Here is an 11,343-nt window from a genome sequence, read left to right as displayed (position 1 = left end):
CTTCTCAATCTTTCTTGGAGAACTATTAGAACAGCCATATTTGATTGCGAACATCATAGTCGTATTATGATTGTATTAGTCCTTAAAAGGAGAAAATGTTATTCATATATAGCACTTAAAAAACAATGTTAGGTTCCTCAACCTTCCAATATGTGCAAAACCTCATTTAGATTTTGTTCAAATCTGTATTCTTTGAACAACCGATCAAATTCTTTTATAATAGCTCTTAGAGGCTTGCTAATGGTCATAAATCAATCTAGTAAGCTTACATGCTACTCTGTGTTGCTGCGCGCTAAAGAGATGAATACCTAAGCCTGAAGCATGAATTTATATTTCTGCAGATGCTATTGGTATATGCATCAAGCATATTAACTTTGTATATCACCTGTGAAACTTAAAGGTATAACCACCCGAGACCTAAGTACGTATTTTTCGGGAAAAAAACAAAAAGAATCCTGTTTTTTTATTGCAAAACCAAAATTCTAATATCTTTTTATATAAAATTTTCAATGCGAACTGGGAAGAGGATTAAAAAAAAAAAAAAAAGCACTCCGGTCGAACAGGGAAAGCCGAGCGGTCATGCTAACTGAGGTCTTGGATTGGCCGACGCCGTTGTAGACCCGTCACCGGCTGGGCCGGGTTGAAGGTGTGCGCCGCCGAGAAGCAACCAACCTCCGACATCCTCCGATCCCCATCCCATCTTCCCCTCTCTTCTCTTCTCAGAAGGTCGGAAAGAAGCAGACGCCTCTCTCTCTCCAACTCTCTCTTTTCTCCCATCCGCAGTGCTAGGTTCTGTTCTGATTTTATTATCGGGTCGGGCATCGTAATCTTTCCTAACAAAATTCCACTCTCCATCTCCAGATCCATCCTCCTCCCGAGAGCGGTGGTGGTGAGATGATGGGTATATACTCCATCCTCATTGCCTTCCCGTGCGCGGCGGGCGCCATGGCTCTGGCGATGCGTCACATATATCGGCATCTCCTGAACTACACGGAGCCCATCTATCAGCGCTACATGGTCCGCATCATCTTCATGGTTCCGGTATGCACTTTTGCCCGCGTCCATTCCCTTTCATCGATATAATAAAATTCTTAGATTTTCTCTGGATTGGGTTGATCATCTTCATGCTTACTTAGAAGGAGATAAGAAGGCAAGAAACCATAGGAAACAAAAAATCTCTCTATTAGAGAAGCTAAATCGGTCCATTCTTTTATTAAAAAATGAACAGAATCGAGAACTTCCAGCTCTGATGAAGATTTATCTGAAAATGACCAAGTATTTCTTTCCAGCCACACCACCCAGCAGGTTATTACAGCTATTGTATCCCAACATAATTCCAGACCATCTTTTAATGGAATTCTTTCTCCAGCTGGTCCGGAAAGCAGTAATGTTATTTGGGAGGAGGAGCAAATTGAACTTACCATGATCAGGACTCCAAATGGTATTGGTGAAAGAAGCAGGGTGAAGACTTTTTTGTGGTAGAGGTAACTTCCAGAGGAAAGAAGCTACCAGGGAAATGGTGCCACCATGACTAACAATTGAGTAGGAGATCTTCACTGTGACAATGCCATTATTAGCCCAAAACTAGCAAACACTGTCCTGTGAAGGAGTAAGAAGAGTGTTCTGAAAGCCAATTGCTTCATTGATGATGCTGTTAATTGGGATGGAAGAATGTCAAGATAGTACATTTTAGTTTATTTATACTGAAAGCAATAGGTTGGGATTTATGTTGTTGGGTGCTAAACCTTTGCAACCAGAATATATACATTTCTTTCTATCTTGAAGGAAGGTTTTGGACCATGAAGAGAACAGGATGCCCCCAACCTGTAATGCCCAAAACTTGTAAAACTCTTTAAAAAGCCCTCCAGGCATGGAAATTTTTCCATAAAGAAGCATGATGATTGCTGTCATTCTCCCCCAGTGACTAATTTAATAAGCATATGATCGTTCTGAAGAAAAGTTTGCTTCTTTGGATGATGAATAGCTAATTGATGAAAGCTTCTTTGGATGTCATCTAGGCCAGCTTCTTTCTCATTGTTGTAAGGGCATGGAAGAAACTTGATTTAAAGCCTTTTTCGGATACTTGATCCAAGTTTTCTGCTTACCAAACGTTTCCTGCTGAGGCTGGGGACATGCTTGGAGGCTGTTTCAGATTATAGCTGGATACCATAAAACACTTCCTTTTTTGAATTCATACAGATCTACTAACTCTTCCTTGTTTCAAACTCTTGAGTTGTTCTGCAAAAGCACAAACACACTGAGCTATTCTGTTCAAATTCCATCTACTAAGAATCTTCTATGTAGTTTAAGTTTGTAAGCTGCTGTATGGCTTGGCTATTCCAACTTGTCATTTCCATTAATATGTTCTCTATTTTTGCTACTTCATCCAGAATTTATAATGTGAGGAGCATTCTTCATAGTTATTATTCGGAGTTTTGGTGCTAGACACTCATCACCTCATGTTTCATAGGTGATGTAGGCCTAAAATTGGCTTTTAGGTTTTGGGAAGAAGTGGAGCCAATATTAGTCCCATCATGTGTCCAGACTTGACCATCTTCTTCCCATTGTTATTAGAAGACCGGACAAATAGAGCTTCTATATATTGGCCTGCACCAGTATCTTTTCGAATTATCTAGAAGAGAGCATCTAAAAGCTATTTTTCCTTTCTTATTGAGCTCTAAAAAGATATGAATGAATTTTTCATATGGTAATTTATGTCATCTTAAGCTTGTCCTTTCTTTCTATCAGCATCGATCTTCTCACCACCCTGTTAGGTTTGATTAATACATTTTACGACAGTAATGAAGCATGTGATTACATGATTGATGCTTGGTGTATGTCACAATGGTATCCACTTTATTGACAAATCTTTTCTTGTGCATTCTTTTATAAAAAAATGAGGAAACAATTATGTTTTATTTGTAAAACATCTTCTAGTATAGTACAAAAGATTCTGTTCTGTTGTTTATATAGTTTTGTCACCATGCAACATCTATGGATATGAAAATAGTTGCATCGACCAAGGATTTTGCCTTCTGGTAGCAATGAATGAGGAAGGAGGTCTTGTTGACTTGTTAAATGGAACATAATCTAAATGGCTTGTTATTGAAGTATATGATTTGTACATGTCTGTTGTAATCGACATTTTTTGGGTTCATCATGCTGCCTGTGTGATCTTTTTTCCTGATCTCTATGTTATAATTTCCATTGGCAGGTCTATGCGCTGATGTCATTCCTGTCCCTCGTCTTTAATAAAAATTCCATTTATTTTGATTCAATCCGGGAAGTGTAAGTGTGTTGATTATTAACAATCATGCTATGCAATTTGCTACCAGCATATGAGTATATTAATTCATAAATTAGCCATCATTTTGTTCTATGTTCTTCTCATTTAGTTTACTTGTGACTAATATATTTTCGTGTGCATATTCTTGTCAAGGTTTGAAATACTAGTATTCACTACGTTTTTGGTTGTGGCTAGTGCATGATATCACACCAGCACTGGCTAATATGCTGTAAGATATACATGAAATGGAAAAGCAAATTTAGAAATAGAAACGGCAGGAAAATTGTGGGAAAGATATAAAAAACCTAATTTGAAGTTTTTTATTGTATTATCTATCACCCATCAAGTCTAGCATCATCAATTTGATTATTTTTTCATGCCTTTGTGCTTATACATGTGTGTTCTTTCAAAAGAAGAATCATTCTTTCTTGGGTTAAAGGAGTAAAGAATAGACATCCGCTTTTTCTAAAGAAGCTTCATCTCTTTTTTCTAATATATTAGAATGTGCTAATGCACTTTCCAAAATAAAAAGAAAATTGTTCTTTTATCAATAATTTGGATTGACATGAGATAGGGAGGGGGAGATTAGAATGAGAGCGATTATGTAATATTGAGAGGGAGAAAAATAGAGACACCACCTAGAGTAGCATATGCTTAAATTTGAATAGGACTCTTACTGGAGAATCATATATGCTTACAAATTTATCCATGAGCATGATGTATGTAATGTAAAGTTTTAGTGAATTTCAACTTAATTCTTTTTTAAATTATGTATATTATTGTTCTTTGGTAATAGAAGGAGAAGAGGAACTACTGAGATGGAAGTATATCTAACTTTTGAAGAGAATAGATAATACTCATACCAAAATAATATAGTCAATTGGTGCACTGTCATCAGGTAAACCAATCAAATGACCCAAATCAGCTATTCAGCTTTTAGCCTGTCCATATTGCTCCATAAGGCATATTATTAGTGTGAGAGCCCATGTGGGCATGTGTTTGGTCCCACATTGGTTATGCATTGAGAAGATCTTGGGTACTTATATAGGACAAAGGAACCCAAACAATACCTTCTAGCTTTTAGTGTGGGATCCTAAGTTGTTCCAAATGGTATCAAAGTGGACTTGGCCTATGGTCCATGTGAATCAGAGATATGATGGCATGGGCCATGTTGGGGGTAACAATGAGCCGATCATGGTGTTGCAATTGGAGTTGATGGGATTTGGACCTTTGGCTTGGCAAGGATGCTAGGACTTAAACAAGAGTATGTGAGAGCTCATGCGGGCATGTGTTTAGTCCCACATCTACTATATGCTGGGGAGATCTTGGATACTACTAAGGAACCCAAACAATACCTTCTTGTGAGCCTTTTTGGATGAGGTCTTGGGTTGTTCCAATTAACTGGTATAACTGGTCTATACATCAGTTTAGTCTCTACATGGCTAGTTTTCTCTAAACCAACTAGTTAACATGGAATTACTAAACTGATAATGGATGAATGTTGGCACAAGTTTGATAGTTCAAACTTGTATTGATTGGTTTTTGATAGGTTGAATTAACACCTAGTCCTTGGTTTGATTGCTCATTTATGCTTAGGTCTTGGCCAAGTTTTGTTTAATTATCCTAAACTGATATGGATGAATGTTGGCACAAGTTTGATAGTTCAAACTTGTATTGATTGGTTTTTGATAGGTTGAATTAACACCTGACCCTTGGTTTGATTTCTCAATTATGCTTAGGTTCTGGCCAAGTTTTGTTTAATTATTAATCCCTCGTGCATAGTTATCCCTTATTTTGCACACATATATGCCTGTTTTCTACACACTTGTGCCTTGATTGAAACCTAAATGGCCATCAAAAGCAAGGCCTGGGAAAAGAAGCTTGGCCAACGGGTCCTAAACATTAAATGGCAGACAAACCAAGGGACACAAGCTAATTTCCCATATTTGGTATCCTAATGCTTGACTTAATTTTATGTGCATGCATATGTATATTATATTTGTGGTTATGAGTACTTCTTATGCAATGTGGTACAGTGATCCCATTCTATTAGCTATTTTGCTGGTGTTCAAAGTTTTGTTTTTTGTTAAAATCTTTTTCCTTGCATGACTATATTGAAAGTCTTGTTATTAGAGTCTTTATATTTCTTAAGCCTAGGAACTCAAGGTTGTACCTTGGGAAATGGAGTACTTTTTCTGTCTCCTTTTTTTTTAAAAAGAAATTTTCTGAAAAGGCTTAGTTACTTATCGATTGAATCTCAAAGTTGGAATATTTGCCTAATCGACTAGCTTGTGTGGCCACAATAACATGGTTAGTCAATAAGGTGTCATTGCATAGGAAGATGCAAAAGTATGATTGGGAGATGTAGTGTTGCTAAGGTCAACAGCAATCAGTTGAATTTAAAGAGATCAGAACCATTGAAAACCTATACATGTGAGAAATATAGTAGGAGAGTTACATTAGGTTGGGGACGGAGATTGAGATGACATATAATATTATAGACTTAAATGAAATTAGTGATATATTTAGCAGCCAAACTAAATTAGGAGCTGGGACATGTAGAGATGTTTGTGCAAATGCATTGCAAATAAGAGTCTGATAGCCCACACAGATGGTTTGAAATGAAAAGTTAAAAGAGAACTTTGATTGCTAGCAATTACTCTTCCTATATGTTGGTCAAATCAAACTTGCAAAGAAAATTGAGATCAGATTTTAAGTCTTTATTTTTCTCCTCTTGTTAATCTTTTACTGTTGTAGTCCTCCATAACTGTTGGATTTGGGCATGCAATTCAGATCCAGTCTGAAGGTAGGTTTGACCTAATTTTAGGTCCCCATTTATCATTCAGAATTGGTCTAATAAGATCCCTAGAAGCAGCCAGGTTTGAAAGTCAGTCCTAGAGGAATCCTCTTCTAAATTCTCTTTGCTATTAGTTTTATTACAAATATTATGTTTTAATAATCTATAAAACAGCAGCCATTAGAATCCTGAAGTCAAGTTATTAAAACCTTGGGGAATCTTTTCATATAATCTCTAATCCTAAATTTTAAGTCCTATACTCTTATTTCCATACCCTAACTCTAAAATCCCTTAGAAGGCCTTTCTTCTTCTTCATCTTCCTAAGCTTTAAACCTCTTCAGGCTTAGTACTCTTTCCTGCTTAAGACCAGCTAAAACCAAATATACTTCACTCTCTGTTGGCCTACCGCCACTTGTATGCAGCCCATAGCCCTCAGGGGACTACTTTAGTTGATGAACGTGGATAAGGATGTACAATTAAGATCCATAATGAGTTTCCAGTGTAGTGAGATGAGCAGTTTAACAGAAAATGTGAGAAAAAGTTACTTGAAAAGAAACAGTTTCAAGGTGATTGGACACTGTTGATACCTACATAAGTATTTCAGACTTGTTGAATTGGGTAGGTTTGTTAAGTAGCTGATTCAGTGATATTTTATTTGGGACAGATGTTGAATGATCAAAGGATTATTTTATCACTAGATTATAATTGCTTTTGGCAAATATATAATACAAAATTTGCATTGGCCATTGTAGAGTGCAGTATTTGTGCCAAGAAGCCTGGAATGATTTCTCATAGCAAAATTATGCGATCAATGTTCTGAACAGAGGGTATGATATATATGAAACCAAGGCACTTGATATTCCATTTGTTTCTGTTATGAAGTTATTGGTGCATTATTGAAATTTACTTGATCATCGAGAAGCATACAAAAAGTTGATGCTTAAGCTTTATATCTTCCCTAGTTGACGTTACTTCTACTCTACAGGAGTTTAACTAGTTAATTGCATTTAAACATTCTCATTAGTATCTTCTATTTGATATCCAGAAATATCTTGAGCAAAAATAAAGGTATCATGTATTGTGCCTGTGCCAGCTAGAGTATATAAACTATGACCTACCATGCTGACAGCTGACACATTGTTACAGAAAGATGTGCAAGTCTGTTAAAAGATATGCTATTGGTGCATTAAGATGCATTACTTTCTTTGTTTTCTTTTCACTTTGGACCCACATAATGGCTTTATTCTAGTTCAGAGATGTTTTGAATAAATAAACATTCTGGTATTCTAGCATCATTAATTATTCTAGATACCTGTGCTAATTGCTATCAAACATTGCATACCCAGTTTCTAGTAATCAATCATGGAAGCTAACATCTCACAATTATGTTCTCATATCAACAGTATTAATATGCTTAAATTTCATTATGGAAAGCAAGGTTTGAAATATTGTGGTAGGGGGGCGTAGCAGTCAGGTACCGATACAGTACATACCATGGCATGCCCTCATACTTATTCATGGTTTGCTGGGCAGTACAACAGAGTATATACTGCCGTCCATGATATGGTTTTTTTTTCAAGCCTTCATGCAAAGTACAAGCAAACATATGACCGCTTAAAAATTTATATTGAAAAAGTAGTAGGGGTGAACATGTTAGAGGTGCATCGCACATGTTAGTTGCTAGTTTTAATAATTCTAGCTGCTTAAAATTCCATTATTTTAGAGATAAAAATTGAATTTTGATTTTTAGAAAGGAAAGAAAAGAATTGACTGGATTCTAGTTTCTGGCGCCCTGTGTTGCTCTTTTATCTAAACGAAGATCAAATCTAATCCCTCTTCTGAAAAGTAACAACATAAGGGATATTTATGCATGTACACATGCATTTGTATATAATCTATGTACATGTTTATCTAGTACTACAATATTTCAACTGAGTTTGTTCATACTTATATGTAGAGTATATATTATGAGCACTATTATGTCTCTCCTGAGACTGTCATCTCCTTGGATAATTCTGTAATTTTTTATTTTTCTTTTTCTATTTTGTTCTGATAAAATTATGTAGTCGATGTTGTAATGCTGTGACAGTCTACGGACATTTGTCTTTCTATGTGATTTTTCGGAGTTATCAAATTAATTGCCCTTGTTTCTTTCTCTGTTTATGAAATTATGCTGATGCTGCATCCTTTATGGTATTCATTAACCTGTTATTTTCCTTAGTGTTGTGCTCTGGTAGTACCAGTAGAATTATGTATAACCCATGTATGAAAAATGGAAGCATTCATCGTCTGCCTCTTTTTTGGTTCTGGGTAGTTGCTGGGATGCAAGGAGTTTTGTTATTGCTTTTAGAGTATTGTGCAGCAGCTGATTTTGGTATCTGTGGAACTGCCAGTTATGAAGCTTGGGTCATTTACAATTTTCTATCACTCTGCCTGGCATGGGTAGGAGGCCCTGGAGCTGTTGTTCTGAATTTAAGTGGCCAGGTTCTGAAGCCATCATGGTGCCTGATGACCTGCTGTTTCCCTGCTGTTCCCCTTGATGGGTATCTTCCTAGCCCATGTTTTGCTTTCCTTCATAAAACTTTGTTTGTTAAAAACTTCATATTTCATGCTAGAAACTATCCACTAATATCTTATATGCTCAAAGTTGCTGAACAATTGAGCAGGAACAAGCTTGATGTGTTCATTCTCAATTGTGTTGTACATATTTGATCTTCTTGTTGAACAGATATTTTATACGGAGGTGTAAGCAGGGTACTTTGCAGTTCGTGATCCTGAAGCCCATCTTAGTCTTAATCACCTTTGTATTCTACGCTAAAGGAAAATATGAAGATGGAAATTTCAGTACAGATAAAGCATATCTTTATATTACAGTCATCTACACTATCTCATATTCAGTGGCATTATATGCTCTTGCCTTGTTCTATGTGGCATGCAGAGATCTACTTCGACCATTTAATCCAGTCCCAAAGTTTATAATGATCAAATCCGTTGTTTTTCTCACATATTGGCAGGTATGTTTCTCCATTGACCAAATGTTTTTCTTGTTTATGTGGCTCTTTAGCTGTGGACTGCTTTCACTCAAGTGGTATAGATCAGAAAGTCATGTTGAATTCTAGGTGCCTTGCATGGCATATTGTCATAGACTAAGAGGGATGCTTATAATGGACACTGGAATGTGTTTATGTCGTGAGATATAAGAAAAGTGTAATGCATGATTGTATGATGATAAGGTGGAAAAGCTATTCTTTGTGTATGTTACACAGCTTTGTGTATTGGAATAGAGAGTAGCGTCTGGTAAATTTAAAGAGGGAATAAGTATTATCATTCTATAAATTTTAGTTTCTTTTGGTTGTGATTGATGGTTATGGCTGATTAAGAAATGGCATGTAACTTGAAAATATCAAGAACTAAGTGTTAATTTTTAGCATAGGACTTCATTTGTTTGGAAGATTCTGAATTTTAATTAACCCATCTTTTCACTGGTATTCCTATTGAACTTGAAGCACCAGTTTCTTCTACAATATTGCCCCTAAAATCTATGGTTCCGGAATCTGATGATAGTGCATTTCAGATTGGATTCATAAGCACTTTTCAGTTACCTTTTGTGGAGGTTGAATGATGTTACATCTTCTTATTAGAAGAGCAGTGGTGTTGGGTGATTAGTGGAAACCTGCTGCTTATAGAAAACTTGAAGGACAAGATTTTATTACCATTATGCTGTCGATAAATTTGCTTTATATCCCAACTTATGCATATCATTTATTACCATGGGTGGGACTCTGGATGCATCGTCAGTCAACTTGTGGCACTGGCCTCAAAAAACTTGCATATTGGGCTGTGCATAAGTACTAATAAGCTCCTTTGCAAATGCAAACTTATCTTTTCTTAACAAAATTGGCCCTATCATTTCCTTGCAGGGTGTCTTGGTCTTTCTTGCTGCCAAGTCGGGCTTCATAAAAAGTGCAGAAGAAGCTGCTGATTTCCAAAATTTCATCTTATGCATTGAGATGCTTATTGCAGCTGTTGGTCACTTATATGCCTTTCCTTACAAAGAGTATGCAGGTGCTGATATCGGTGCAGCTGGTGGTTTGTTGGGAAGCCTTGGTCATGCCTTGAAGTTCAGTGATGTCTACCATGATACGGTTCACCAGGTGAGTTCGAAAATTATCTTAAGCAAATCAGTCAAGATCCACTTTGACATGTATTTTGTTGAAGTGGTTCTATATGGAGTTTGATGTGTATTATTTTTCCCTACAGTTTGCTCCTACGTACCATGATTATGTGCTTTATAGTAATAATGAATGGGATGAGGAAGCGAGGCCGTACCAAACGCGCACATTTGGACTGGAAATGGAAGCTTTGCCTGGGAACAACCAAATGGTTGGGAGAAAGATTGATGATATAGAGCAGTCTATTGTCTCTTCATCTGGCTCCAGTAGTCCAAAGATATCGAGCACACAGGACCCCACAAATCCAGAAGCAATTAAATCTTCATCGCTCAATGAAAGTACTTCAGCTACACAGTCGATTAATTTCTCAATGCTATTGGACAGAGATCTGTCAAACCCTGCTGAAGTTGCTTCTGCTGACGAGTCAAATAAATGATCTTGAATGAACGTGAACATCTAATGACAGAATATCCAGATGGCCATTTTCATGATCATGCCTAGAAATACACTTTTTCAGTTGGCTAGGAGCGTGCCAAGTCAATTTTATGCTGACATATGTATATCTTGATTTTTGCTAGTTCAATAGGCTTATAGATAAAGAGAATGCCTGGCTCTGGTTGCTTTACATAGTTTGTAAATATTAACAACTGTTGTTGTATTTGTGATTTATGTATGCCCATCATTTCCTTGATCTTAGTTTCTAATGTTGGTCATCTGTGCAACTTAAAAAGTATTTTGTTTGTGATCTAATGTTACTTCAAAATCTCACATCGTTTCCATTCTTTAGTGTGATAGCATCAGTATAGGCTCTTACTTTCGGCTTAGCCTTCGCAATGGGATGGCAGAAATGTACTGGAGTTGTTTCTTATATTTCTACTCTCTCTGCAGATATAATTGTCACTCTCCTACAAATTCCATGCGATATATAGTTATTCAAGCATTTGTTGTTCTTCAGAAACAGTCGCTCAGATTAAAATTGCAGCATTTTGTTGGAAGCTTTGGTGGATGTCTGTGCCTTAATAAAGACGGTGTGCATTTCACATGGAAGTATGATTTTGAGTTCTTTTTAACTTTGGTAGTTCGACTCG

At 36.6% G+C, this 11,343-nt stretch overlaps 1 protein-coding gene across 2 annotated transcripts; it reads left to right on the top strand.

Annotated features, from left to right (window-relative positions):
• Positions 1-577: 577 nt before the first annotated feature.
• LOC120103736 (transmembrane protein 184B-like) lies at positions 578-10,968 on the top strand. 2 transcript variants are annotated; one of them, XM_039130075.1, is made up of 7 exons: positions 578-726; positions 862-1,041; positions 3,215-3,288; positions 8,477-8,626; positions 8,812-9,097; positions 10,004-10,237; positions 10,344-10,968. In XM_039130075.1, the coding sequence occupies exons 2-7, from the start codon at positions 895-897 to the stop codon at positions 10,689-10,691; spliced, it is 1,239 nt and encodes a 412-aa protein (XP_038986003.1). In that variant the 5' UTR covers positions 578-726; positions 862-894; the 3' UTR covers positions 10,692-10,968. The 2 variants fall into 2 exon arrangements, with proteins under 2 accessions (XP_038986003.1, XP_038986004.1); XM_039130076.1 differs by having other exon boundaries at positions 578-789.
• Positions 10,969-11,343: the final 375 nt, after the last annotated feature.

Source organism: Phoenix dactylifera, chromosome 9 (genome assembly GCF_009389715.1).
Source record: "Phoenix dactylifera cultivar Barhee BC4 chromosome 9, palm_55x_up_171113_PBpolish2nd_filt_p, whole genome shotgun sequence".
In the NCBI taxonomy this organism is placed as follows: Eukaryota; Viridiplantae; Streptophyta; class Magnoliopsida; order Arecales; family Arecaceae; genus Phoenix; species Phoenix dactylifera.
Note: the sequence above shows the minus strand (reverse complement) of the source record. Positions and strands in the feature narration are given on the sequence as shown.